The sequence below is a fragment of the Papio anubis genome, chromosome 6 (genome assembly GCF_008728515.1).
Source record: "Papio anubis isolate 15944 chromosome 6, Panubis1.0, whole genome shotgun sequence".
NCBI lineage: Eukaryota > Metazoa > Chordata > Mammalia > Primates > Cercopithecidae > Papio > Papio anubis.
In genome coordinates, this window is record NC_044981.1 from 115,412,552 (window position 1) to 115,439,337 (window position 26,786).

At 34.5% G+C, this 26,786-nt stretch overlaps 1 protein-coding gene across 4 annotated transcripts in view; it reads right to left on the minus strand.

The window, feature by feature from the left end:
• Window positions 1-26,786, minus strand: part of STXBP5 (syntaxin binding protein 5) — a 193,501-nt gene that overhangs the window by 116,447 nt on the left and 50,268 nt on the right. For all 4 annotated transcript variants that reach the window (XR_646362.4, XM_003898071.5, XM_021937745.2 and 1 more), the window contains exons 5-7: window positions 14,236-14,370; window positions 12,634-12,697; window positions 7,747-7,830 (exon numbers count right to left, since the gene is read on the minus strand). Coding sequence is in view for 3 of the 4 variants with exons in the window: in XM_003898071.5 (XP_003898120.1) it covers window positions 7,747-7,830; window positions 12,634-12,697; window positions 14,236-14,370 (283 nt within the window). In the remaining variant the exon portion in view is untranslated. The remainder of the gene's footprint in view (window positions 1-7,746; window positions 7,831-12,633; window positions 12,698-14,235; window positions 14,371-26,786) is intronic.

The window sequence follows — 26,786 nt, forward strand, 5'->3', positions numbered from 1 at the left end:
AATCAAATAAAGTACATGCTTACAGCATGAATGATTTCTTACATATATAAATAATACATTAAATTGTATAGCTTTTGTCCTAGTATTTTAAACTTGTGAAATGTTCAATATTAGTTACACTATAGAAGGGAGACAACCATAATACTATATAATTAAATGAGACAATTATTGAATCATACATTTTGTAAGGTAGTTGATAAAAGTTATTATACATTGGACATTAAATTATTTAAAGCTTTTTTCCTTTCTCTCTAAAGATTATAAACAGTTATAAACTGAAACCACTGCCCTTTCCATTAAAAATAACCTCCCCCAACCCCACTCTGTACTCCAGCCTGGGCAACAGAGTAAGACAGCCTCTAAAGAATGAATGAATGAATGAATGAATGAATACATAATGCAACTGGAACTTTCTTCTGTTATTTTGAAAATGTGACCAAATTATTCATTGTTTTAAGTACTGTTTTACCTTTGGGAAAGTGTATTTGTGTGTGTGCATGTGTATGTTTGTAAAAATAAGCAGAAAATAAGCTGACTTAAAAGCACCAATCTAAATATAGGAGGAAAAAACCCTTAAGGGAATAAATGCTTCCATGAATATATATAATACAAAAAAAAAAAAAAAATTGATTTAAAGCTGTTACGATTCCTGTGCTGTGAGTTGCAAACATATTATTTCAAAGTTCTTTTTTTTTTTTTTTTGAGACAGAGTCTTGCTCTGTCACCCAGGCTGGAGTGCAGTGGCACCATGTCAACTCACTGCAAGCTGCGCCTCCCGGGTTCACGCCATTCTCCTGCCTCAGCCTTCCCAGTAGCTGCGACTACAGGCGCCTGCCACCATGCCCAGTTAATTTTTTTGTATTTTTAGTAGAGACAGGGTTTCACTGTGTTAGCCAGAATGGTTTCGATCTCCTGACCTCCTGATCTGCCCGCCTCGGCCTCCCAAAGTGCTGGAATTACAGGCATGAGCCACGGTGCCCGGCCTCAACGTTTTTTTTTTTTTTTTAAAGTTTTCTGATAGTCTTGAGACTTAAATGTACTGAGAGAGCTAGAAAAGCACAAATTATTTTTTCATCATATTTTACTACCAATATTTCTGATGCTTCTCAACCTACCAGGAAAAACCAACATGAAACCAAAATACAAAAGACACTAATAGATGACCCTAGACATATGACAAAGAATAATCATAAAATAAAGAAGTTCATAAGTATTATTGTCTTAAAATATCAGTAATACTGCATTTCTTTCCTGCCACACTGATTACTACAAAAGGAATATTGATACTTTATTTTTAGAAACAGGGTCTTGCTCTGTCACCAGGGCTGGAATGTGGTGTCATGATCATAGCTCACTGCAGCCTTGAACTCCGGGGCTTAACCCATCCTCCCACTTCAGCCTCTTAAGTAGATAAGACTACAGGTACACGCCACCAGGCCTAGCTAATTTTTTTTTTTTTTTTTAACTTTTTGTAGAGGCAGGGTCTTGCTATGTTGCCCACACCAATCTCAATCTCCTGGCCTCAAGTGATCCTCCTGCCTCTGCCTCTCAAAGTGCTGGGATTACAGACATGTGCCATTGCACCTAGCCAATACTTGATATTTTAATACATTATAGCCTAAAAAAAATGGGATGTCCATTAAAGAGATAAAATTTTATATAGATGAAGTATCATCTGTAGAAAATATCTGTAAAATATTGAGAATACTATCCAACTACACTCAAAATCTATCATTGAGACACAACCAGGGTAGAGTAGAGTTTGTCAATTAAAAAAATAACAATGGTTACAAAGCAACAAAAGCTCAAGGGCGCAAAGATACATTTCTGTTCCCACTACTCCCACGCACCTGAATCACCCCCAAGAGACCAAATGAACAATTAAAGCTATACTAAGAACTTAAATTATATTAGAAATGTTCAAAATTGTTACGTCATTTAATACATTTGTGCCTGTGTAATAAAAATAAATTTGAATACAGTAATATACCATTGAATAGAACATAAATATTAGGGGAGGGGAAAAGTAGTGCTTTGTCAAAATCTTAAATTTTTAACTCTCACTAGTGAGAAAGAATTATGACTATAATAATTTCTTGAATATCTGAAACTGTACACCTGGCAAAAACGGCACTGAAAATCAAATTTGATGACAGAATAGCATAAATTCATGGAAACAAAGCCAGAAATTTTTACTCAGTTTACAACAAGTTAATTTAGAAGTTAGAATTTATACCTAACACCACTGTTATTTAAAACACATGATTTTTATTTTTTATATTAATATGTGTTAAGAATAAGTTTTATGACTTAGGCATCTGTGTGCACCAAGGATACTGGTCTGTAGTCTCCTTATAATTTTTTTTCTAGTTTTGTTAAAAGGGTAATGCTTGCCTCATGAAGTGAGTTGCAAAGTATGCCCTTCTCTTCTATTTTTAAGAAGAGTCTAAGTACAACAGGTATTATTTGGTAAAACTCACCAGCAAGATTTCTGAGCCTGGTCTTTTCTTTGCGGGAAACATTTTCATTACAACTTTGATTCTTAAATTACAGAGCTACTTAAGTATTTCATTCACAGTGAGCTTTGGTACTTCCAAGAAATATGGGATCTTTCAAGGAAATTCTCCATTTCATCTAAATTGCTGGATTTATTGGCATTAAGGACATATTTCCTCATCAGTCCCTCTGTATTTCTGCAGAAACTGAAATGATATCCTTTTTCACCTCTACAATGGGTAATCTGTGTCTTTCTTTCCTCACCACTCTGACTATATGTTTATTAATTTTATTGATCTTCACAAAAATCCAGCTTTTAATTTTATCAGTTTTCTCTATTTTTCTGTTATCTACTTCACTGATTTCTGCTCTTTATTATTTCAGTTCTTCAGCTTACTATAGATTTAATCCGCTCTTTTTCTTCTGGTTTCTTGTGGTGAAAGCTGAGGCCACTGGCTTGAAACCTTTCTTGTTTTCTAATACAAAGCATTTAATGCTATAATGGAAAATTCAGCTGCATCCCACAGGACATGGTAAATCTTTCTTTTCAGTTCAAAATACTTTAATTTTCTTTGTTTTCTTCTTTGACTCGTGGGTTATTTAGAAGTATGTTGTTTCCCTTTTCAATATTTATAGATTTTCCGTCTATCTTTATATAACTGATTTCTAATTTAATTGTATAGTAAAATAACATTTTGTATGAGTTTAATCCTTTAAAATTTATTGAGATTGATTTTATGACACTAAATACAGTCTGTCTTGGTGATGTTCTGTGTATAGCTGAAAAGAATGTGTACTCAGCTGCTGGGTGAAACACTCTGATACCTACTTTGTTGATATTAATATAGTCGTTTCAGCTTCCTTTTGATTACTGCTAATATTACTTTTTCCATCTATCTTTTTTTCCAACATATCTGTATCTTTAAAAGTGGGTTTCTTACAGACAGTATGTGGTTAGATCTTGCTTTTTTATCCAATATGATAATCACTATCTTTTAATGGGGTGTTTAAACTATTAATCTGATTATTGACATAGCTGCATTTAAATCTACCATCTTGCTGTTTGTTCACTGTTGCTTCCATTTATTCTTCGTTCCCTTCAACCTTCCTCTGGATTGAATATTTTTAAATTCTCATTTTATTTCATATTTAGCTTAACTTTCTGAGTTGCTGCTGTCATTGCTTTGGTATTTCCTTTAGGATTTATAATACATATCTTTATCATAGTCTACTGTCACATAATATTATGCTACTTTATGTATAAAATAATAATCTATTAACGGTCCTCTGTCTTCTGACCATTGTGCTATTATTGTCTGTTTGTTACCTCTATGCATGTCAAAAATCCTACAATACACTTTTATTATTGGCTTGGATAATTAATGATCTCTTAGATTTAAAAAATGAGAAAGTTTTTATATCTACCACATATTTGCCATGTCTGGAGTCTTTCATTCTTTTGAATAGATCCAAATTTCCATCTCATAACTTTTTCTTCTGCATGCAGGACTTCTTTTAACGTATCTTTTTTTTTTTTTTTTTTTTTGAGACAGAGTCTCGCTTAGTCGCCCAGGCTGGAGTGCAGTGGCGCGATCTCGGCTCACTGCAAGCTCCGCCTCCCGGGTTCACGCCATTCTCCTGCCTCAGCCTCCCGAGTAGCTGGGACTACAGGCGCCCGCCGCCTCGCCCGGCTAATTTTTTGCATTTTTAGTAGAGACGGAGTTTCACCGTGTTAGCCAGGATGGTCTCGATCTCCTGACCTCGGGATCCGCCCGCCTCGGCCTCCCAAAGTGCTGGGATTACAGGCGTGAGCCACCGCGCCCGGCCCTTTTAACGTATCTTATAGTTGAGGTCTGCAAGTGATTAATTCTTTCAGTTTTTATGTCTATAAAAGTCTTTATTTTGCCTTTATTTTTGAAAAAAAAAATTTCACCAGGTATAAAATTCTAGGTTGACAAATTTTTCTTTCAGTACTGTGAAGGTGGTGTTCCACTGTGTTCTGGCTTACATTCTACCTAAAAAACCAAAATTTGCTGTTTTTTTTTTTTAAATGGAGTCTCACTCTGTCGCCCAGGCTGGAGTGCAGCGGCACAATCTCAGTTCATTGCGAGCTCCACCTCCCAGGTTACGACATTCTCCTGCCTCAGCCTCCCAAGTAGCTGGGGTTACAGGGGTCCGCCACCACACCCGGCTAATTTTTTGTATTTTTCAGTAGAGACAGAGTTTCACTGTGTTACCCAGGATGGTCTCAATCTCCCAACCTCGTGATCCGCCCGCCTTGGCCTCCCAAAGTGCTGGGATTACAGGTGGGGGCCACTGTGCCTGGCCTCTGCTGTCATTTTTATCTTTTTGCTCCCCTGTATTTAATTTAGCTTTTAAAGTTCCTCTGATTGTTCCTACGATTTTCTCTATTACTAGTTTCCAAGAATTGAAAATTGTGCTTTTATGTAGTTTGTTTTGTGTTTCTTCTGCCTACAGTTCATTGACCTCTGAGTATATAGTTTTCATCAACTTTGAAACTTTTGGTTACTGCTTCTTCAAACATACTTTCTCTCCACTCTCCTCCTAGGATTCAAAATACACATATTAGTCTGCTTGAAGTCGTACCACAGTTCACTAACGATCTGTTCTTTTTTCCTCCATTCTTTCTCATCAAGTAGTTTCTACTGCTATTTCCTCAAGCTTATTAATCCTTTGGTAGTACTATTCATAGTATTTTTCACCTTATTTTATTTTTCATCTGTAAAAAATCCACTTGTGTGATTTTTGCCTTCCATGTCTTTTTTCAACATGTTCATGCTTTCATCTACTTTCTTAAGCATATGGAGTCCATTTAATAATACTTGTTTTAATATCCTTGAGGTCAATTGTATCATCTTTGTCATTTCTGTTTCTATTTTCATTTTCTTCTCATTATGGGTCATATATTCTGGCTTTTTGCATACTTCATATATCTCTATTTGGATGCTAGACATTGTACAATTTATATTGGGCTACTATTCATATTCTTCTAAATGTTTTTGGGTGTTTTTCCTAGGATGTAGTTATGTACTTAAAAACAGTTTAGTCCTTCCAGTCCTTTCAAAGTTTGCATTAAAGATTTGTTAGGATGAACTAAGCGAGCCTTTATTAGTATAGGGGTAGTTTAGTTCTACCACTGAAACAACAGCTTTCTGAATACCCTTTCTCATACCCTGTATATCACAAAGTTTCTCTATTCTGTTGGGAATGTGAACTATTCCCAGTACTGTTTGTGCTACAGAGATGGTTCTACTTTTCCTTTTCGGTGGATCTCATCCAAGCCTTATACCCATGCAATAGTCAGTATTCAACTGAAGACTCAGGACACGGGTCCTCTTGTAGACTTCTATAACTCTCTTTCTAAGCTCTTTGCTCTCTAATTCCTTGCCTTCTAAGCTGCAGATGTCTTAGTTTCCCCAATTTCCCAACTCTGACTTTTCAACTTAGGGAGACTTCTCAGCTTCCACCTAGGTTCCCTCTTCATGTTCTAAGAACTGGAAAATCTCTTCAGGTCATTAGCTGAAGCAATGGAGGGGTTTACCTTCTTTGTTTCTCCTCTCTAAATAATCCTGTTCTGCATGACCTGCTGTCTAACTGCTGAAAACCGTTGTTTCATATATCCTGCCCAGTTTCTTTGTTTAAAGCAAGAAGGTAAACTAGTCCCTGTGACTCCATAATGGCTCAAGCCAAGATCACTATTTAAAATAATAAGCAAAACCAAAATATTCAATTTTTAAAATCTGCTTTCATCTATGGACCACAATTACAGATCACAACTACACAGAAATGTAGGAACTCTTTATTCAAAACATGCTTGTTTAATTTGAAGATTCTGACTAGTGAGCAGCAAAAAGTATACAGTCATAAAAACAAAGGGAATTCCCTTTCAGTCATGCCTACAAAGATAATGTACAAATATGTGCAAAGTATTCAAATGTTGCTATAATTACTCAGTGTGCTCTGATGTTTCAGTAACTGAACATATCAATATGATTATTATTAAGATTATGATGTATTTTATCTTAACCACTTATACATTTCCTAGATATAGCTGTATTCACTGAATTGGAAACCATGAACACTCTTGATGTCTAAATTATGGCCACCAGACATGGCACTGAAATAAGTTATAGTTCCATAGAAAAATACCTTATTCTAAATTTGATTCAGAAATATACAGATCAGTAGGGAGGAGGTACACTGACCAAAGTTAGGATAATGTGAAAAGCAACTATAACTTCAGTGGACTGAAGTACATCAAATATGTTTAAGTTGTTGAGCACATAGTGAAACTAAAAGTAAGAATAAATTGGTTATCATGGAAACTATTATAGAACAACCCCTTAAGATGAATATTAAAATAAAGGGAAAGAATCACATATTTATCCTGTCTTTGCTATATGAACTATCCTATTATATAAACGAATAGCAGATAAAAGAAAGGTTCTCTTTACTGAAGTGACCTACATAATAAGTAGAGAAGGAAAGACAGAATTCGAAAGTCTCCTATTTTGCAACTACTATACAGTAACAGATCTCGGCCTTAACCACCACTGGCTTCCAACATCTGAAACAGACACTAAAGTTCCACCAGCTAAATGAGTATCAGTATCATCTATGAAGTAGTCTTGCCAAAAAAGAAAAATAAACCTGCATTTGATCAAGCCTCAGTAAATTATCCAATTTATAGGAAATCTGAGGGCAAAAAAAAAAAAAAGAAAAAAATGTCAAAGACAATGGGGATGCAGCCAGAAAAAGCCAGCATCTGGAAGATTCTATCTTCAATAAATAAATGCCAAAAAAGGAGAGGTAAGGTAAGGAAGGGAAGTGAGGAGCAAGAGGAGAGAAAAGACATATCTATCAATCACAATCCTTACTGGTTCTTAAAGTTAGCGGATTATAAATGTCTATAGTATACTATCATTCGTACAAAGTAAAAAATAGAATATATTTATGAATTTGCTTGTAAATGCACACAGTCTCTCTGGAAAAACATGAGAGAAACTGGTAACACGGTACCTGTATGGAAACTAGATAACCAAATGGCAAGTGGGAAAAAGATTTTTGTATCTTTTGAATTGTGTGAACATATTATCTATTGTAAAAAATAAATTGTGTGCTATTGCAATTACAAAGCTTGCCTAAACTAAAATAACCAATTAAGTTTTTAGAGAAACTGCTTTATATTAGAGAAATAACCATAGCTTTTACTAGCAAAAATAGTATTACCTCATCATATGTGTATCTGTAGTCAGCTTTCTTTGATTTGAGGTCCCATAAAACTACTGTTCCAGATTCAAAGCCAATCAAAAGCTGTGATAAAAGAAAAAGGCATATTACCTAGGAATGATATCAATTATAAAACATTTATTTGCTGACAATGAAAATAACTATAATCATTCACATGCGTTGAGTATAAATGTATGATATAAACAAATATCTGTACTGCTAATTAGTAATCACACAAATGACAAATGAGAACACTGCATATTTATATGTCTTTGATGATTAGGGACTCAACATACAACTGACTTTTGAAAACAAAAACAGTACCATTTTGAAGTCTTTTCAAAACTTTTGTATGTATTTTCAAGTTTACAAACTTTTCAAATTCTACACACTATGAGGCAATCTCATCTATTCCATCTATATATCGATTAGTCATATCCAGCTTACATCCCTCTGGTGAGATTCAGACACATAATTCCAATGGCCACATCTCCACTTATCTACATAAAAGCCTCAAAGTAAATGCGCCCCAAATAGAATTAATTATATTCTTCTCTACTCTGCTTCTCTGGAATTCCCTGTTGCAGTGTCTCTCACCATTCCTTATCATGTCTATTCAGTGGCACTGGCTAGAAACCTAGAGGTCATTCATAACTCTGGTCTCTCCTCCAACAGGTAAAATCACCATGTAAATTTAAATTACATTCTATTATCTAATTTACTTCTCTTCATTTCTAGTGTCTCTTCCCTGGTTCAAGACACAAAGATTCCTTTTCGGGTCTCCTTGACTCCACTCTTGCTCCTATTTTAACCCATTTCATATTGTAGCTAGAGTAACGGTTCTAGAATACAAACCGAATGGGGTAATGTATGCTTCTGTTTAAAACTTTTAAATGCCACACCATTATTTTTAGGATAAACTGCAAATTCAGTAATATGATCTACAAGATCCAGCATGGCTTAACCTCTGTTTACCTCTCCAGTTCCATCCCTTACCACACCACGGCCACTCAATACATTATAGTATATTCTTAAGTTCATACTCTCTTTTACCTTTGAGCCTTTGTACATGCTGCCTCACTACCTGGGCCACTCCATTTGAATGTCATCCTTTTTGCCTGACTAGTCCTACTCATCTTTCAGGTGTTACTTTAGTGATCATCTCCTCTGGGAAGCCTTCCATGACCTACCAAATGTAAGTCAATACCCTTTCTATGTGCTCCAATAACACTTATCTTTTTTAAATCTGAAGGATCACCACACAATAATGGACTTTTCCTTATCTGAATTATTGTGCAGTCTGTAAAACTGGTGTATCTGGGCAAAGATTAGTTTTTATCTTGTTTACCGCAATACCTCTAACATAACACATAGGGCCAGATATGTTATAAATACTTATTATGAATGCATCTATTTCAGAATGGAATGCATATTCCTGCCTCACAAACAATGTACACTGCCCATAGAACCTGTGCTGCCCCCAGACCCCACCTCAGTTTTTTCCAAATCTCAGTATGAGATTTCCTCTGCTTAAAACCTCCTCCCCTTTCATTCAATAAGCAATCCTCTACTAATATTTTAAGTCTAAATTCAGTGTTGCTTCCTGGTTAAGTCTACCCAGTTCCTGTAGAGAAATTAAGATGCTCCTTTTCTTAACCTAGTACCATGCATTTTCATCTATATGTCTCTAATATCTAATACACTTCCTAAGACATAGTAGACACACAATAAATATTTGTTTAATAATTAGAAAAATGATTAGTCTATATCTGTTTGGGTAATCTGGGGATACAAACAAAATTTGGGCAGAACCAGTAATTTTAATAAGACAAATTTAGAAGATTTCAGAGTAGAGGGGCAGCTGGAAGGGCTAGCTATCAAAACTAACAAAATAAGTTTTCCTACTTTAGTACAGAATACAGTCAATTTTTCTGACCTTATCTCTTCTTTTCTAGGTAATCTGAGATACACCTAGGCAATCTGAGATACACCTTTTGGAAAAAAAAATGGTATTTGTTTCCTGTTTCTTTTCCCACACTTTTCAAATATCTTGGACATGTGATACAGCATTTGAGAAAAGATAAACTTCAGGAATAAGGAAAGAGAAGAAAAAGAATAAAATGTAAGGGTTGATGTAAAAAGCACTGCACTGCTTAGGACCTTATAAGTAACCTGAGTTCTAGTATTAAATCTGCCACTTAATAGCCATATAACTTTAGGGAAATAATTTTATCTATCCAGACCTTAATAACTTAAGAGGGTTAAACTTTAACCTCTCTAGCCAGCTCTAGTATTCTAAGGATATTAGAAATACATGACAACAGGTTACAGTTTTATGCCCATAATCTTCTAGCTTTTCAATTTCTTTCTCTACAAAAGCAAGATAATAATAAATATTTAAAAATAGAAAACTAAAGATAGAGCACTTAATTAAAATTGGAAAATTCTTCAATGCTTATTCCTACTGGAATCTTTTATAACCCAGAAATGTTAATGAGCTTATATACTAGTGACTAATTCCTGTCTAATTTTTCTCTTTGAAAAAGCATTAGTGTGTATGTGGAATATGAATACATTTCTCTACAACATATATAATCAATCTATATCTAGAAAGAAAGCTTAGCATAACAGAGAGTACTCCTGGGCTGAAATTAAAGTAACTGGTCTTCAAATCTCAGATCCGCCAAAGTCTAGCTCTGGAGCTATGGAACACATAATGTCACCAAGTCTCTGCTTTATCATTTGTAAAGTAAGGGAAATTTCTAATTTACAATTTGTTGAAAAGATAAAATGAAATAGTGTATATAAAGTGGCCTGCACAGTGCCTGACACATAGAATTAAATAAATGGTGGCTATTCCTATTATAAGTCTAACCTATCTAATGTCTAACCTTCCTTGGCCAAGACCTTCACTTAATGTGGCAGTATCCACCTGTAAAGTTAGCACTGAAGGAACCTGCCCTATCACCTTACATCATTGTTCAATGACAAATGTCTAGGAGTTCTTTGCAAACAGGAAAGAGTTTATAAGAAATCAAAGTTTAGATAATACAGTTTATTCTAGCACCCTAATATTTTTAAAATTTTATATATATATATATAACTTATTTACTCCATCCTCTTTATAGAATGAATTATATATATAATTCATATAATTGTATATTGAGTAGTTGGTATTTTTATTGTAAGTTAGATGCTAGGGAAAATAGAAACCTGTATAAATATTACCTTTGTGCTCAAGGAGACTTTCAAAGTCAGGGGAGCTAAGATATGCACACATTTCTAATAAAAGCATTATGTCATAAATAACACAAAATTTCATAACTAAAGTACTAATAAATGTGAAAGAAAGAAAAAGCATTTTCTGTCAGGATTATCAGGGAAGAAATCATAAAAGAAAAATAATTAATCTGGGCCTTAAAGTATGGGTAGGAATTCAGCAGAGAGATGGAAAGAGAATTCCAAACAGAAGGACTCACATAAACAAAGGTATGGAAACATTAAAGAGCAGTTCATAACTGAAAATATAACTATTTGCTTCAGCACAACATTCAGGTAAAGACATCCTGAAAAATAAGGAAATGCAGGGCTATATTTCACGAAACACTGATTTTACTTGTTAGATACCACAGACCCACTGAAAGTTCTGAAACAGTAGAACATTAAGATTAAAATGGCACTCTAAGCCAGGCACAGTGGCTTCTGCTTGTAATCCCAGCAGTTTGGGAGGTCAAGGCAGGAGGATCACTTGAGCCCAGGTGTTCAAGACCGCCTTGGGCAACATAGTAAAACTTTTAGGAAATGAAAAAAAAAAAAAAGAAAGCAAAGGAAAAGCAAAAGACACAGGAAGAATTACAATGACTTGATGTCCAATTCAAGGAGGAAAGGAAGTTTTGAATTTTCCTACCACGCCTCCCATTCAAAAGCTTGGCTTTTAAATAAGTATCTTGTATAAAAAGAAAATTAAGTAAGGATCTAAGTTACTTCATACTTGCTTTATGTAAAGTTTCTTTCAAAGCATACAATGCTATAATTATGACCTAACTCCAAACAGTCTAATTATCCTTTTGTTTACCCAATGGCAAACTAAGAGAACAGTGTTAAACAGTGTATCAGCTCAACCTCTCCCACAATTGAGGAAATGAAAAACCTGATTAAACTCCTGCACAAAATTCAGAAGTTTCACTTCACTGATTTCTGATAGCAATAAACTTCCTGGTATTTACTTAGCTTAAGATCATAAAATTATATAGGTAGAAAAATATCATTATTAAATAGAACTACCTGAAAGACTGGTTTGAAATAGAAAATAAATATTCATCCAAAAATATGTATTATTTTAAATGACTTAAATAACCTAAATTAACAATAGCTAGATACTGATTATATGAAACTGGTTTCAGAGTATTAAAAATTAAATAACATTAAAAAAACTCTACATTATTAATTGGAACTATTTATGACAAAAAAATTTTAGGGGGGATGAGATATCAAGACAACTATAACATAAGGCAATCTGTGATTAGTGCTACAAAAATTGTATAACCAAAGTGTTCAAAAGAATCCAAAACCAAAAGAAAACTTTTTATCAGGATTAACAGAAAATCACGGAAAACAGTCTGAATAAGCCAAATATAAACAAATAATCTGTAATTATAAGCATTAAGTTTGACTTATGTTTTAAGGTTTTTTGTCCTTTAAAATTGTAAATGATTCTAATTCTTTCATTTGTTCTTCATTACTAATAAGCACTAAATGTTTATGATATGCAACCTTCAATGGCAATCTCAATTTGTAACAAATGTGATCCTGAAATAGTATGCTTATTGAAAAATACAAAAATCTATGCATTTAAATAATACATAATTTTTTACAAAAAAATTCTACCTTTCCCTCGTCCATTGGATTATCACTTATATGGACCACAGGTCCTGGATGAGATTTAGATGACCTAAAAAAGAAAAAGTTAGTAAGATTTTCCCTTCAATTAAAAACTTTAATATGGCTACATATTTCATTCCAATAAAAATAAATAGAAAATAAGTTATATTTATAAGGAAAGAAAGGATTTCAACAAGTGATAAGTAATAGGCATATAGTTCTTAATATGGAACAAAACAGGGATCAGGGAAGAAGTAGTGACTCATATAAATAAGCAAAATTCACAACTAAGTACACTTCCTGCATAGGAAAGAATCTTCAATTTAGTCAATGATTTGAGTACAGGAAATCTATTGTCAAGGTAGAATTCTCAAAATTACTATTTTTGAATAATGCAGCACCTATTTTATTTTACTCAATTCTAGCCTCCAATTTAGGCATCCCATTTAGTTCCAACAGAAATAGAAAAACATTCTATTAAAAAAAAAAAAGTAATGCCACCTCTATCTGCTCAGAGAAAAAGAAGTTCTACAAATAAGAACATGGTTGAACTGATGCCTATAGAGTAAAAATAAGCATACCTCTAATTCAGAAACTCCCTAGTTTGACAGATCACTCCATTTCATATGAGCCATCTGTCAAACTATACAGATACCTGCACTAGGCCTATCCACTAGATGGCATCATCAATTCAAAGAACAGACCATGAAAACCCACACTACCAAAGGACTGATATGTGAAAATAACATTCTTGCTACAGGAAGAAAAATCAGGATTAATACACTATTACAGCTATGCTAACACATGACTTATGAGCTATGTCATAGAATTATTCTTATCTCAAAAAGATGTAAATACTGTGGAATGCAACAATACAAGACTATTTGCTTAAAAACAAAAAGAAACATTGAAAACGGTCTTGCCAATATCCTTAAACTTTGATGTTGATATCCCAAAAATATAAGAAAAAAACTTGTAGAAAGACACAAGATACAAAAAATTTAAGACTGAAGGGTTAGCACTAAAGATCCTTATGGCCCTATAGTTTAACCTAGTTTTTGTTACCAATATTAGTAAATGAAAACAAGTATCATTTATCAAATTTATCAAAAATTAAGTAAAAATTTAACAAAATTAAGTAAAATCAAACAAAATTAATTTCTACTATATTAACTTTAGCAAACATTTGATGATTTTAAAACGTATCAAGCAGTAGTTTAAACCGGTGTTTTCCAAACATTGGTGGCAACTCATTTGTGGGTCATGACCATCATTTGAAAGAAAAATCATTAGAAGACAAAAGAACAGAAAAAATTAGAGTGATTTTCATTAGTAGGAATGACTGTTCATATTTAGTGTTACAGTGTACACAAATGTAAATATATGCATATGTAATGTGCATATATCTCTATATACATATGCATAATTTAAATTTACAAATTGCCACATCAAAAGAATACTCACAAAAAACTAATAAATCTGTACTTAATATTAAGAACATCTGTCACATATTTAATTCCATACAGATTTACTGATTGGCTATGATACAATGCTATTGTCATACATAGAACTGATGCTTTCGGATACAAAATATTCGCTCAAACTCACAGTTCAATGGCTTTATTCCACATAATGACGTAGCCTGAGAGTGTGAAGGACTCCACATTGACAATATGTATATTACCTCGTTCAGTGCCCACATAGAGCCACTTACTCTGGAAAGGCAGATGGCAAAATGTAACCCTGCAAGAGAAAAACATATTCAAAAAAGAAATTTCAAAAATGGTAAATTTCACTGATTGCATTAGAGTGTTGATTATGATATATAATTCAGGAAGAGCAAAACTGGTATATAACCATCAGATGTATCTATTCATTGTGACTAATATTTAATTACGCTAATTCAGCTTATACATCAAACATAAGGCCCCACAGTAAATAAACAGCATGGCATGATAGAAGGTGAGTTTTGAAGTTAGAATGTATTTCAAAGCTGGCTGTCCTCCACTAACTGTGTAACCCTGGGCATACCACAAATTTAACCTTTAGACCATAAGCTATGATTTCAACATCCACATCACCCTTGAGTACTACTGTGTTTCTCAGGCGTTACTAAGCACACTCATCCATCTCAGTACCTGTGCTTACTACTCCTTCCAGGCAAGATGCACCTCCCTGATTCTTTCCTTCTCTTCAAAGATTCAATTCAAATATCACTTGCATTTAAACTGATGAGATACTTTTATATCTCTATCTGGCTTGCCTTATATGATTGTCAAGGTCCATCTTTCTCATTAATTTGTGGGCCTCTTGAAGGACAGAGATCCCCTGTACTCAGCCTTAGACAATGTTTCTGAAATACATTTGAGCTATTTCTTCCTACGTTCTGATGATATGGCAGGCCTTCATTAACAAATTACAATAATTTGCATGCATTTGCTAAACTTTATCATTCTGACAACTGCAGATCCCCCCATTTCGAATCTTAGAATAGACTTTACAATTTAAAGGAATAGCACTTAAAACAACACAAATGATAATAATGACTGCCAGATTGCCAATACTAACACTAGGCACTCGGCAAAGCATACAGACTATTTTCTATTTCCATTAACACACAATTTTATTACAGAGAATTTTGAAGACAATAACACTTATCAAATAAATATACACGCAACTCATTCTCATTCTTTCTTAGAGGTAACGTTCAGTTAGATAATTACTTAAGCTTCATCTACTTGTAATTTCTGTTGAGTGTTTCATAACGTTCTCTTTCTAAAGAATTCATGTAAATTTAACCAAGTATAGACATGTCTAGTGAATAAACAAAATCATTTGATAGTACTTTGTTACTTCACAGGGCTCACTTTCTCAATATTAACTACCGTCCTAAGACTTCTTTTCTCAGTCAACTATAAAACTAACTTACATTACTGAGATATTTTAAGCATCATTATGTTTTCCAGAACTGAGAACAAAATATTTAGTATTTAATATGTTAACAAGAAACTTAAACATTCACTTAACTAGTTTGGCACCAATACTTTAATAAGATCTCTAGAATGACTCATTTAAAAATATATATATATATAAATCATGGGAGTATTTTTGTACAAAGCACCACCAAACTTAAAAATTACTCTGCTCTATAACTACCATCATCATTTAAGTAAAATAAGAAGAAAAATTTAATGTTTTTTAAATCACAATGAACTCAAGAATTTCTTAACTGGCAAACTGTCATGGCTCTGAACATGTAGGAACAGGAAGAGTGAAAAAACTAAACTTCCAGTTGCAACCAAACAATATAATACCATGCCAGTGATATTAGAATCTTTACCTTATGGAGGGTTTAAATGACAAATAGTATGAAAGATTTTATATAATTATAAATTATATTGATTACTTAAAAGGAGCAATGTGTTAGAGCACTTAAAACTATGTGTTATGTGTGTGCATGTTCGTACACAGAGACAGACAGACAGCTATTGTTATTTAATAGTTTTAAGAAAGTTATCCACAATAGAAGTTTTTTTTTTAAGGAAACGTGTGAGTCACATGCAATAGAAATCTAACATTTTTTAGTAAAAGTAAACAATGAAACAAATGGCATTGAAGAGCTTTGGGACAAACAGATTTCAAATGTAGAAGATTTCAGATTACATCCCCCTCCCACACTGACTCTAGGATTGATCGTGTGGCTTGCATTGGCCAATGAATTATTAGCAGTTGTGCCACAGGCACAGTTTGCAAAGTACTTGCAAGGAAGAGGGGCTTGGTCTCTTTTTTAATGCTTTCAGAACCCAAGTGCCATGTGATAAAGCCCAGACTAGCCTGTTGGAGACCTTGGCCTGGCCCACAGCCAGAACCAACCACCAGACATACAAGTAAGGCAAGCTAGATCATCCGACCTAGTCGTGCAGCTGGATGACTCCAGTTGCGTAAGTGACTCCAGGGGAAGACCACTCCTGCTGAGCCAGACCCTGGTTGCTGACCCACAGAACTATGAGCAAACAAAGTGGCTGTTATTTTAGCCTCTAAGTTTGGGGATGTTCTCTTATGCAGACATAGAAAATTGGCCTATTACTAACAAAATAAACTCAACTAAAGTAAAGAAAAGCTATAAAAACATACAGGAAAACAAATTCTTATAGTTCTAGAGTTAAGAGGACCCTAGCAAAACTTTTCAGGAATGCAAACAGTGTACGTTTTATGAAGCTGAAATACTGCCTTGGATCAAAATCAACTCTTCACTTTTCTCAAAGATTAATTTTTATGGTGATATAGATCATTAATGATAACAAACAAATAACAATGACTCATATTTTTACTTGTATCTTTTACTAATATCAGGAGACCAAGTTAAGGTTTTTAGTGCTGGTGTCTATTAGTAAAACATAAAGTTATACTGAAAATAGTAACATTTAACAATATATACAGTAGAAATCCACATGAAAATCATTAAAACCGAGGAAACACCAATTAGGTTATTTATTTTAATATTATAAGAAACAGCATATTAAATTGAGACTGAAAAGTTACCTTAAAATGGGTAAGCTGAACCAAGAGAAAAGAAAATGATTGAAACAATGTAACAGAAACATAGGGATAATGAAGTTGAATTCCCTCAGTATGCCACTAAATACAACTTGTAGTCTAAATCCCTATAATGCACTTGACTTAAATATATCTTACACATAGTGTTACTGGGAACATGACAGTTCTGTATTTGCTTAAAGAATTTAAAGTATGTATAAATGTTAAGTACTAGGGAGTAACACATACATCCTATTTGCTATAATATTTAGCCGTGGCAGGTGCCTGTCAAATATTATGTAGCCAAGCACCATTGGAAGATTTTATTATTACCAATTTTGACAGAAGAATATGTACAGCTTCGTAAGTAATGCCGAAATTAACGATTAGATTAACCCAACATAATAGAAAATGGCATCACATTTATATTCTCATCAAATATCACAATATCTTGCTGAATACTCAAAATACCCTAATGAGTATTCAGTAAGTCTTTATTAAATGAGCAAGTGAACTATATAAATATGGGAACCTATATTAATAAAACAATCAGATATTCCCAGTGTACTCCCTCTCCATCCTCATGGCCTGAGCCTAATTTAAACCATTATCATTGATCATCAAATCCATTCTAAGCTGCCACAAGAGTTATCTTTTTGAAGCAAAGAAAGTTCACATTATCTACGTGAAAGACTCTAATAGCTTCCTCCCTTCTACCATAATGCTTCTTAAACCATATTTAGTGAAATCATATTTAGTGACATTTTGTGGTACCTACATCTGGGAAAAAAGAGATATACAGTGTGCAGGATTTGGTCACCCGGTACTCAGCATCCATGGGCACTTCCTCCCATATGCCCTTTTGTACCGCAGATGCTGGAAAACTAAAACATACTTCACCTTACAGCTAAGGTTCTAGATGATACTACATTTCTACTAATTGGATGTGCTTGAAATTTGTAGGCAGAAGTGAGGCAGAGACCGTCTTTCTGTTGCTATCTCTGCTGACAAGGATGTTTATGGAGATCTGAATGGTAGAAGACACTTAAGGAGCAGCAGCAGTGGGGACCAAACACAGTGTTTCACGTCTGCTCATGAGCTTCATGTGGTGAGAGGTGGTAATCATAAAAGCAGCCCTGTTTCCTATTCCCCGCATTGCAGCTATGGCAATACGTTCTAAAATTCAGTAAGTCTGCACCCTTGTAAATTTTATTTTAAACAGCTAGGTTGTTGTGTTAAATCCTCTTATGTGTAAAGTATCTGCAGTGGTTTCTGTTCCTGCATTGAAACACAGCAATGAAATAATCTGCAATTTATATGACAGTCTATAGTCCAAAAAATACCTGCTCATAATGTATATTAAGACGATGTTATTCGATTATTTAAAGTTGAAAAAGGTTGAGAATCTTTCTTATAATTGTGCAGAATTATAAGTGGGCACAGTGGCTCACACCTGCAATTCCAGCACTGTGGGAGGCCAAGGCTGGAAGATCATTTGAGCTTAGGAGTTCAAGATGAGCCCGGGCAATACAGTGAGAACTTGTCTCTACAAGAAATGTATAGCCTGATTTGGAGATTTGCGCCTGTAGTCCCAGCTACTCAGGAGGCTGAGGCAGGAGGATTGCTTGAGCCTGGGAAATTGAAGCTGTAGTGAGCCATGACTGCACCACCTCTCCGTCCTTTAAAAAAAACAAAAAACAAACAAACAAAAAACCCTTTCATGAAGTAGACCTTTCTTGCCTTTCTGCTCTTGACTACCCACCTAGCAATGTCTAACTACAGTTCCTTAAATATGGGAGATTGCTTCATAACTTTGTGACTTTGAACATAAGGTTAAGTTCCTTTGCTCTTTGTCATCTGGGAATTTCCTAGTAATCCTGAAAATCTGTTCATATTGGCTCTTTTGTAACCTTTTACCTAAAATTCACAAAACAGGATGATGCATCTTTCTTCCAGTTACCCTTTAACATTTCACATAGAAAATTTCATTACATTCATATTATGCTCACCACTGCATTGGAATCTTCCATTTCATCTCCCTTAGTTAATAACAACTTCCATGTCTCTCCACAATTTATCACAGTATTTGCAATGGCCAGAAACTTAAACAGGAAATAGGAAAGAAGCAGATATTATTTGGTAATTTTTTCTTTTTTTCTTTTTGAGATGGAGTCTCACTCTGTTGCCCAGGCTGGAGTGCAGTGGCGCGATTTCGACTCACTGCAAGCTCTGCCTCCCAGTTCACACCATTCTCCTGCCTCAGCCTCCCGAGTAACTGGGACTACAAGTGCCCGCCACTACACCCAGCTAATTTTTTGTATTTTTTAGTAGAGACAGTGTTTCACTGTGTTAGCCAGGATGGTCTTGATCTCCTGACCTCGTGATCCGCCCGCCTTGGCCTCCCAGAGCGCTGGGATTATAGGCGTAAGCCACTGCACCCAGCCTGGTAATTTTCTGAATTGTACCTTATACTCTCCTGCTATGAAATAAAAATTTAAATATGCATTAATAAACGTATATTTTTAAAAAACATTTTAAAAAGTTTATTAAAATGTTTTTTCAAATATATTTTTAAAAACAGCAGTCAAGAGAAAGCAATTTATAAATCTCTTCCTAGGATTTATCTGTAGTCCCATATATCTTTTCTGAGACATTGTCATAGCTACTTTATAAAAATACTGATATCTATGTTACCCAGAAGTATAATATTAATGTTTCACAATATAAGCTTTAGAGATCTTTGAATGTTGTTTTACATTTGTACTGATTTACTATATTCCTTATTAGTTATATCTTAATTTTTATAAAATAATTTAAAACTTCTAGAAATATATCCAAATAAATCACAATATTAACATTTCTTGTGAAATGAGGCCTTAGCATAACAATATTAATAACTATCAAAATAACTATCAACTTAATATGAAGTGAAACAGTGAATATCAAACAGGAAAATCGTATGTATCAACTAAAGAAATAATAACAAATGAAATAACTGTTCCCTGCTGTATAAGCGATTTCTTAAAGATCTGTTTGTAATTATCTTGGGGAATGTAAGATGCCAGGGCATTTTTATATAACAAATGCTAAGAAAAACTGAAGTAAACTGGTATTCATCAGTGCACTGTTAAACTGCTCTTTTCAACGAAAAAAATCACATTATCTTTCTTTTTTCACTTTCATATGAAATTATCCCTCGATTGTACTTTACTGGATAGGAGTACTCAAAATGTCTTACAATCTATGGCTTATGTTTTATTATTTAAAGTTTCTCTCTCCACACACATACATATATACACACATTACCCTGTTTGTACATATATGTAAACTTAATATCTTAAATAATTTTTGTCTTATTTTATTGTTTGCCTCTCCCTCCCCCAAAATTTACTCTCTCCATAGGTTTTATTAACAACCTGGACATACATTTCCACATTTTCATTTTCATAAAAAACACAAACATGATGAGAAATTTTGAGTGGGAAGAAAGCTATTTTTATAAAGGAAGATGCATAAATTTTTCTGAATCTTGTGATCCTCCAGCGTTGGCCTCCCACAGTGCTGGGATTGCAGGTGTGAGCCACTGTTATGTTTTATCTTGTTCTTGTTCTTATCCATCAGTACCTGGTAGGTGAGGTTCATCTTCTAACTGTTGTACGCATACTGCACAGAAGTTTCATATTTTAATACAAAAATTACATCTCCCTTATTACATAGCTCATGCTTTGCATATACTGCTAAGCACTCCTTGCCAAGGTCTTACACATACTCCTTACATCATTTTCTTCTATGTTTTAATTTCAGCTTTTCTGTAGATGATTCAGTTAAGTCTTTAACTGGCCTGGAATTTATTTTAATTATGAGGTGGAGGACACTTTTCCCATTTAGCTAAGAATTGTCACAGTGTCTTTTATTTACTGCATCCTTTCCTTGTCTGCAATCCACTTCTATCATATATTAAATGTGTCCTCTCTTGATATACACGTTCCTGAACAATGTATACCGTGTTTTGGCCTATTTGCCTTCCACTTGTAATTAGTAAATTATTTTAATTTCTAGAGCTCTATAAAAATTTGTGGTATCAAATAAAGTAAGTCCCACCATCCCTTCTTTTTCAAAATTGTCTTGACTATTCTGGGTCTTTCTTTTTTCCATTTGAATTTTAAAATCAGTTTATTAAATCCCATCAACAATTAAAAAATTTTGATTGGAACACTACTAAATACTAAAAATGATAAATGTATAATTTGGACAGAAGTGATCATTTAAAATTTGATTATTCCTTCCTATGAAGTCATTCATCTATATTAGGTATTTTTCCTAATGCTATTTGATTTTATTTTTCAAAATAATTTTAATATTTTCACCATATAGATATTATACATTTTTTGTATAGTCTGTACATTTTTTTTCTATTTCCTTCCATTTACTTTCAGGCTTTGTATAATTATGCTTTAAGTATATCTATTATAAGCAGTTTAACGGCTATATTTTGTGGAGTATCTTTTAAGTCCAATCTACAAATCTCAAAATTTTAAACAAATTTCATACATTTGCAATGATTTTGATTATTAAGTTAACCTTTCTTTCATCTTGTTTAACTGTCATTTTATTTCTGTCATTTTATGTCTTTTTCTGACCATTGCTGATTTATTTTCTTTTTTTTTTTTTCGTCCTCTAATGCTCCTAATATTTTCAATCTTTTTAATGGTTACCCTTACACTTTTAAGACACATGTTTAACTTTATGGCCAATAATGTCTAAAAGGATGAGAAGGAAAGGGAGTGTCAGGTAAGTGCATTATTTTTTTAGTTCTATCAGAGATGATAATGTCATCAGAATATAATTTACAAATGTGTTTTTAAACCTAACAATTATGCCAGGAGTTACCCCTTTCAATGTAAAGATATTTTAGTTTCACGAAATTTTCTTCAGTTATGCCTTTGATCATTACTTCTCCTTCCACTGTTAGGTTTTCTCTTGCCTTCTCCCCAAAAAAATCCCCCGAAAACCCTGTAATTCTGAGGTTGAAATCTCTATCCTTTGTCCTTTGTGTCTATCACTGTCTCTCTCATTATGTTTATTATATCACTGTAAAGCGTTTATTCTTTTTTTATTTTTTATTATACTTTAAGTTCTGGGACACATGTGCAAAATGTGCAGGTTTGTTACATAGGTACACACACGCCATGGTGGTTTGCCGCACCCATCAAACCATTATCTACATTAGGTATTTTTCTTAATGCTATCCTTCCCCTAGCCTCCCACCCACCGACAGACCTCAGTGTGTGATGTTCCCTTCCCTGTGCTCATGTGTTCTCATTGTTTAACTCCCACTTATGAGTGAGAACATGCAGTGTTTGGTTTTCTGTTCCTGTGTTAGTTTGCTGAGAATGATGGCTTCCAGCTTCATCCATGTCCCTGCAAAGGACATAAACTCATCCTTTTTTATGGCTGCATCGTATTCTATGGTGTATATGTGCCATATTTTCTTCATCCAGTCTATCACTGATGGACATTTGGGTTGGTTCCAAGTCTTTATATTGTGAATAGTGCTGCAATAAACATACGTGTGCATGTGTCTTTATAGTAGAATGATTTATAATCCGTTGGGAATATACCCAGTAATAGCATTGCTGGGTCAAATGGTATTTCTGGTTGTAGATTCTTGAGGAATCCCCACACCGTTTTCCACAGTGGTTGAACTAATTTACACTCCCAACAACAGCGTAAAAGCATTCCTATTTCTCCACAGTCTCACCAGCATCTGTTCTTTCCTGACTTTTTAATGGTCGCCATTCTAACTGGCATGAGATGGTATCTCATTGTGGTTTTGATTTGTATTTCTCTAATGACCAGTGTTGATGAGCTTTTTTTCATATGTTTGTTGGCCACATAAATGTCTTCTTTTGAGAAGTCTCAATTCATATCCTTCGCCCACTTTTTGATGGGGTTGTTTGCTTTTTTCTTGTAAATTTGTTTAAGTTCTTTGTAGATTCCGGATATTAGCCCTTTGTCAGATAGGTAGATTGCAAAAGTTTTCTCCCATTCTGTAGGTTGCCTGTTCACTCTGATGCTAGCTTCCTTTGCTCTGCAGAAGCTCTTTAGTGTAATTAGATCCCATTTGTCAATTTTAGCTTTTGTTGTCATTGCTTTTGGTGTTTTAGGCATGAAGTCTTTGCCCATGCCTATGTCCTGAATGGTTCTGAATAGGTTTTCTTCTAGGGTTTTTATGGTTTTAGGTCTTACATTAAAGTCTTTAATCCATCTTTACTTAATTTTTGCATAAGGTAAGGAAGGGGTCCAGTTTCAGTTTTCTGCATATGGCTATCCAGTTTTCTCAACACCATTTATTAAATAGCGAATCCTTTCCCCATTGCTTGTTTTTGTCAGGTTTGTCAAAGATTAGATGGTTGTAGATGTGTGGGGTTGCTTCTGAGGCTTCTGTTCTGTTCCATTGGTCTATATATCTGTTTTGGTACTGGTACCATGCTATTTTGGTTACTGTAGCCTTGTAGAATAGTTTGAAGTCAGGTAGCGTGATACCTCCAACTTTGTTATTTTTGCTTAGGATTGTCTTGGCTATACAGGCTTGTTGGTTCCATATAAAATGTAAAGTACTTTCTAATTCTGTGAAGAAAATCAGTGGTAGCTTGATGGGGATAGCCCTGAATCTATAAATTACTTTGGGTAGTATGGCCATTTTCACAATGTTGATTCTTCCTATCCACAAGGATGGAATGTTTTACATTTGTTTGTGTCCTCTCTTATTTCCTTGAGCAGTGGTTTGTAGTTCTCCTTGAAGAGGTCCTTCACATCTCTTGTAAGCTGTATTCCTAGGTATTTTTCTCTTTGTAGCTACTGTGAATGGGAGTTCACTCATGATTTGGCTCTCTGTTTGTCTCTATTTGTGTAGGAATGCTTGTGATTGTTGCACAATGATTTTGTATCCTGAGACTTTGCTGAAGTTGCTTATCAGCTTAAGGAGATTTTGGGCTGAGATGATGGGGTTTTCCAAATATACAATCATGTTATCTGCATCGACAATTTGACTTCTTCTCTTTCTATTTGAATACCCTTTATTTCTTTCTCTTGCCTGATTGCCCCGGCCAGAACTTCTAACACTATGTTGAACAGGAGTCGGGAGAGAGGGCATCCTTGTCTTGTGCCGGTTTTCAAAGGGAATGTTTTCAGCTTTTGCCCATTCAGTATGATATTGGCTGTAGGTTTGTCATAAATAGCCACTATTTTGAGATGCGTTCCATCAATACCTAGTATATTGAGAGTTTTTAGCATGAAGGGTGGTGAATTTTATAAAGGGCCTTCTCTGCATCTATTGAGATAATCATGTGTTTTTTGTCATAGGTTCTGTTTATGTGATGGATTACTTTTAATGATTTGTGTATGTTGAACCAGCCTTGTATCCCAGGGATGAAGCCAATTTGATCGTGGTGGATATGCTTTTTGATGTGCTGCTGGATTCGGTTTGCCAGTATTTTATTGAGGATTTTCACATCAATGTTCATCAGGGATACTGTACTGAAACTTTCTTTTTTTGTTGTGTCTCTGCAAGGTTTTGGTATCAGGGTGATGGCTGGCCTCATGAAATAAGTTAGGAAGGAGTCCCTCTTTTTCTATTGCTTGGAAAAAGCAATAGAAAAAATAGTTTTTGGAATAGTTTCAGAAGGAAAGGTACCAGCTCCTCTTTGTACCTCTGGTAGGATTCGGCTGTGAATCTGTCTGGTCCTGAGCTTTTCTTTGGTTGGTAGGCTATTAATTACTGCCTCAATTTCAGAACTTGTTATTGGTCTACTCGGGGATTCGACTGCTTCCTGGTTTAGTCTTCGGAGAGTGTATGTGTCCAGGAATTTATCCATTTCTTCTAGATTTTCTACTTTATTTCCATAGAGGTGTTTATAGTATTCTCTGATGGTAGTTTATATTTCTGTGGGATCAGGGGTCATATCCCCTTTACCATTTTTTATTGTGTCCATTTGATTCTTCTCCCTTTTCTTCTTTATTAGTCTGGCTAGTGGTATATTTTGTTAATCTTTTCAAAAAACCAGCTCCTGGATTCATTGATTTTTTGAAGGCTTTTTCATGTCTCTATCTCCTTCAGTTCTACTCTGATCTTAGTTATTTCTTGTCTTCTGCTAGCTTTTGAATTTATTTGCTCTCGCTTTTCTAGTTTTTAAAAGTGTGATGTCAGGGTGTCAATTTTAGACCTTTCCTGCTTTCTCCTTTGGGCATTTAGTGCTACAAATTTCCCTCTAAACACTGATTTAGCTGTGTCCTAGAGATTCTGGTATGTTGTGTCTTTGTTCTCATTGGCTTCAAAGAACTTATTTCTGCTTTAATTTCGTTATTTACTCAGTAGTCATTCAGGAGCAGGTTGTTCAGTTTCCATGTAGTTTTGAAGTTTTGAGTGAGTTTCTTAATCCTGAGTTCTACTTTGATTGCACTGTGGTCTTGGTCTGAGAGACTGTTGTGATTTCCATTTTTTGCATTTGCTGATGAGTGTTTTACTTCCAATTATGTGGTCAATTTTACAGTAAGTGAGACATGGTGCTGAGAGGAATGCACATTCTGTTTATTTGGGGTGGAGAGTTCTGTAGATGTCTATTACATCTGCTTGATCCAGAGCTGAGTTCAAGTCCTGAATATCCTTGTTAATTTTCTGTCTAATATTGACATCGGGGTGTTAAAGTCTCCCACCGTTATTGTGTGGGAGTCTAAGTCTCTTTGCAGGTCTCTAAGAACTTGCTTTATGAATCTGGGTGCTTCTGTATTGGGTGCATATATATTTAGGATAGTTAGATATTTGCGTTGATCCCTTTACCATTACGTATGTAATGCTCTTCTTTACACTTTCTGATAGTTTTTGGCTTAAAGTCTGTTTTATAAGAGACCAGGACTGCAATCCCTGCTTTTTTTATTTTTATTCTTTTACTTCCCATTTGCTTGACAAATATTCCTCCATCCCTTTATTTTGAGCCTATGTGTATCTTTGCACGTGAAATGGGTCTCCTGTTGGGTCTTGACTCTTTATCCAATTTTCTGGTCTGTGTCTTTTAATTGGGGCATTTAGCCCATTTATATTTAAGGTTAGTATTGTTATTTGTGAATTTGATCCTGTCATTATGATGCCAGCTGGTTATTTTGCCCATTAGTTAATGCAGTTTCTTCATAGTGTTGATGGTCTTTTAATATTTATTATGTTTTTGCAGTGGCTGGTACTGGTTTTTCCTTTCCATATTTAGTGCTTCCTTCAGGAGCTCTTGTAAGGCAGGCCTGGTGGTAACAAAATCTTTCAGCATTTGCTTGTCTGTAAAGGATTTTATTTCTCTTTCACTTATGAATCTTAGTTTGGCTGGATATGAAATTCTGGGTTGAAAATTCTTTTAAGAATGTTGAATATTGGCCCCCACTGTCATCTGGTTGGTAGGGTTTCTGCAGAGAGATCCACTGTTAGTATTTTGGGCTTCCCTTTGTGGGTAACCCCATCTTTCTCTCTGGTTGCCCTTAACATTTTTTCTTCATTTCAACCTTGGTGAATCTGATGATTATGTGTCTTGGGGTTGCTCTTCTCGAGGAGTATCTTTGTGGTGTTCTTCGAATTTCCT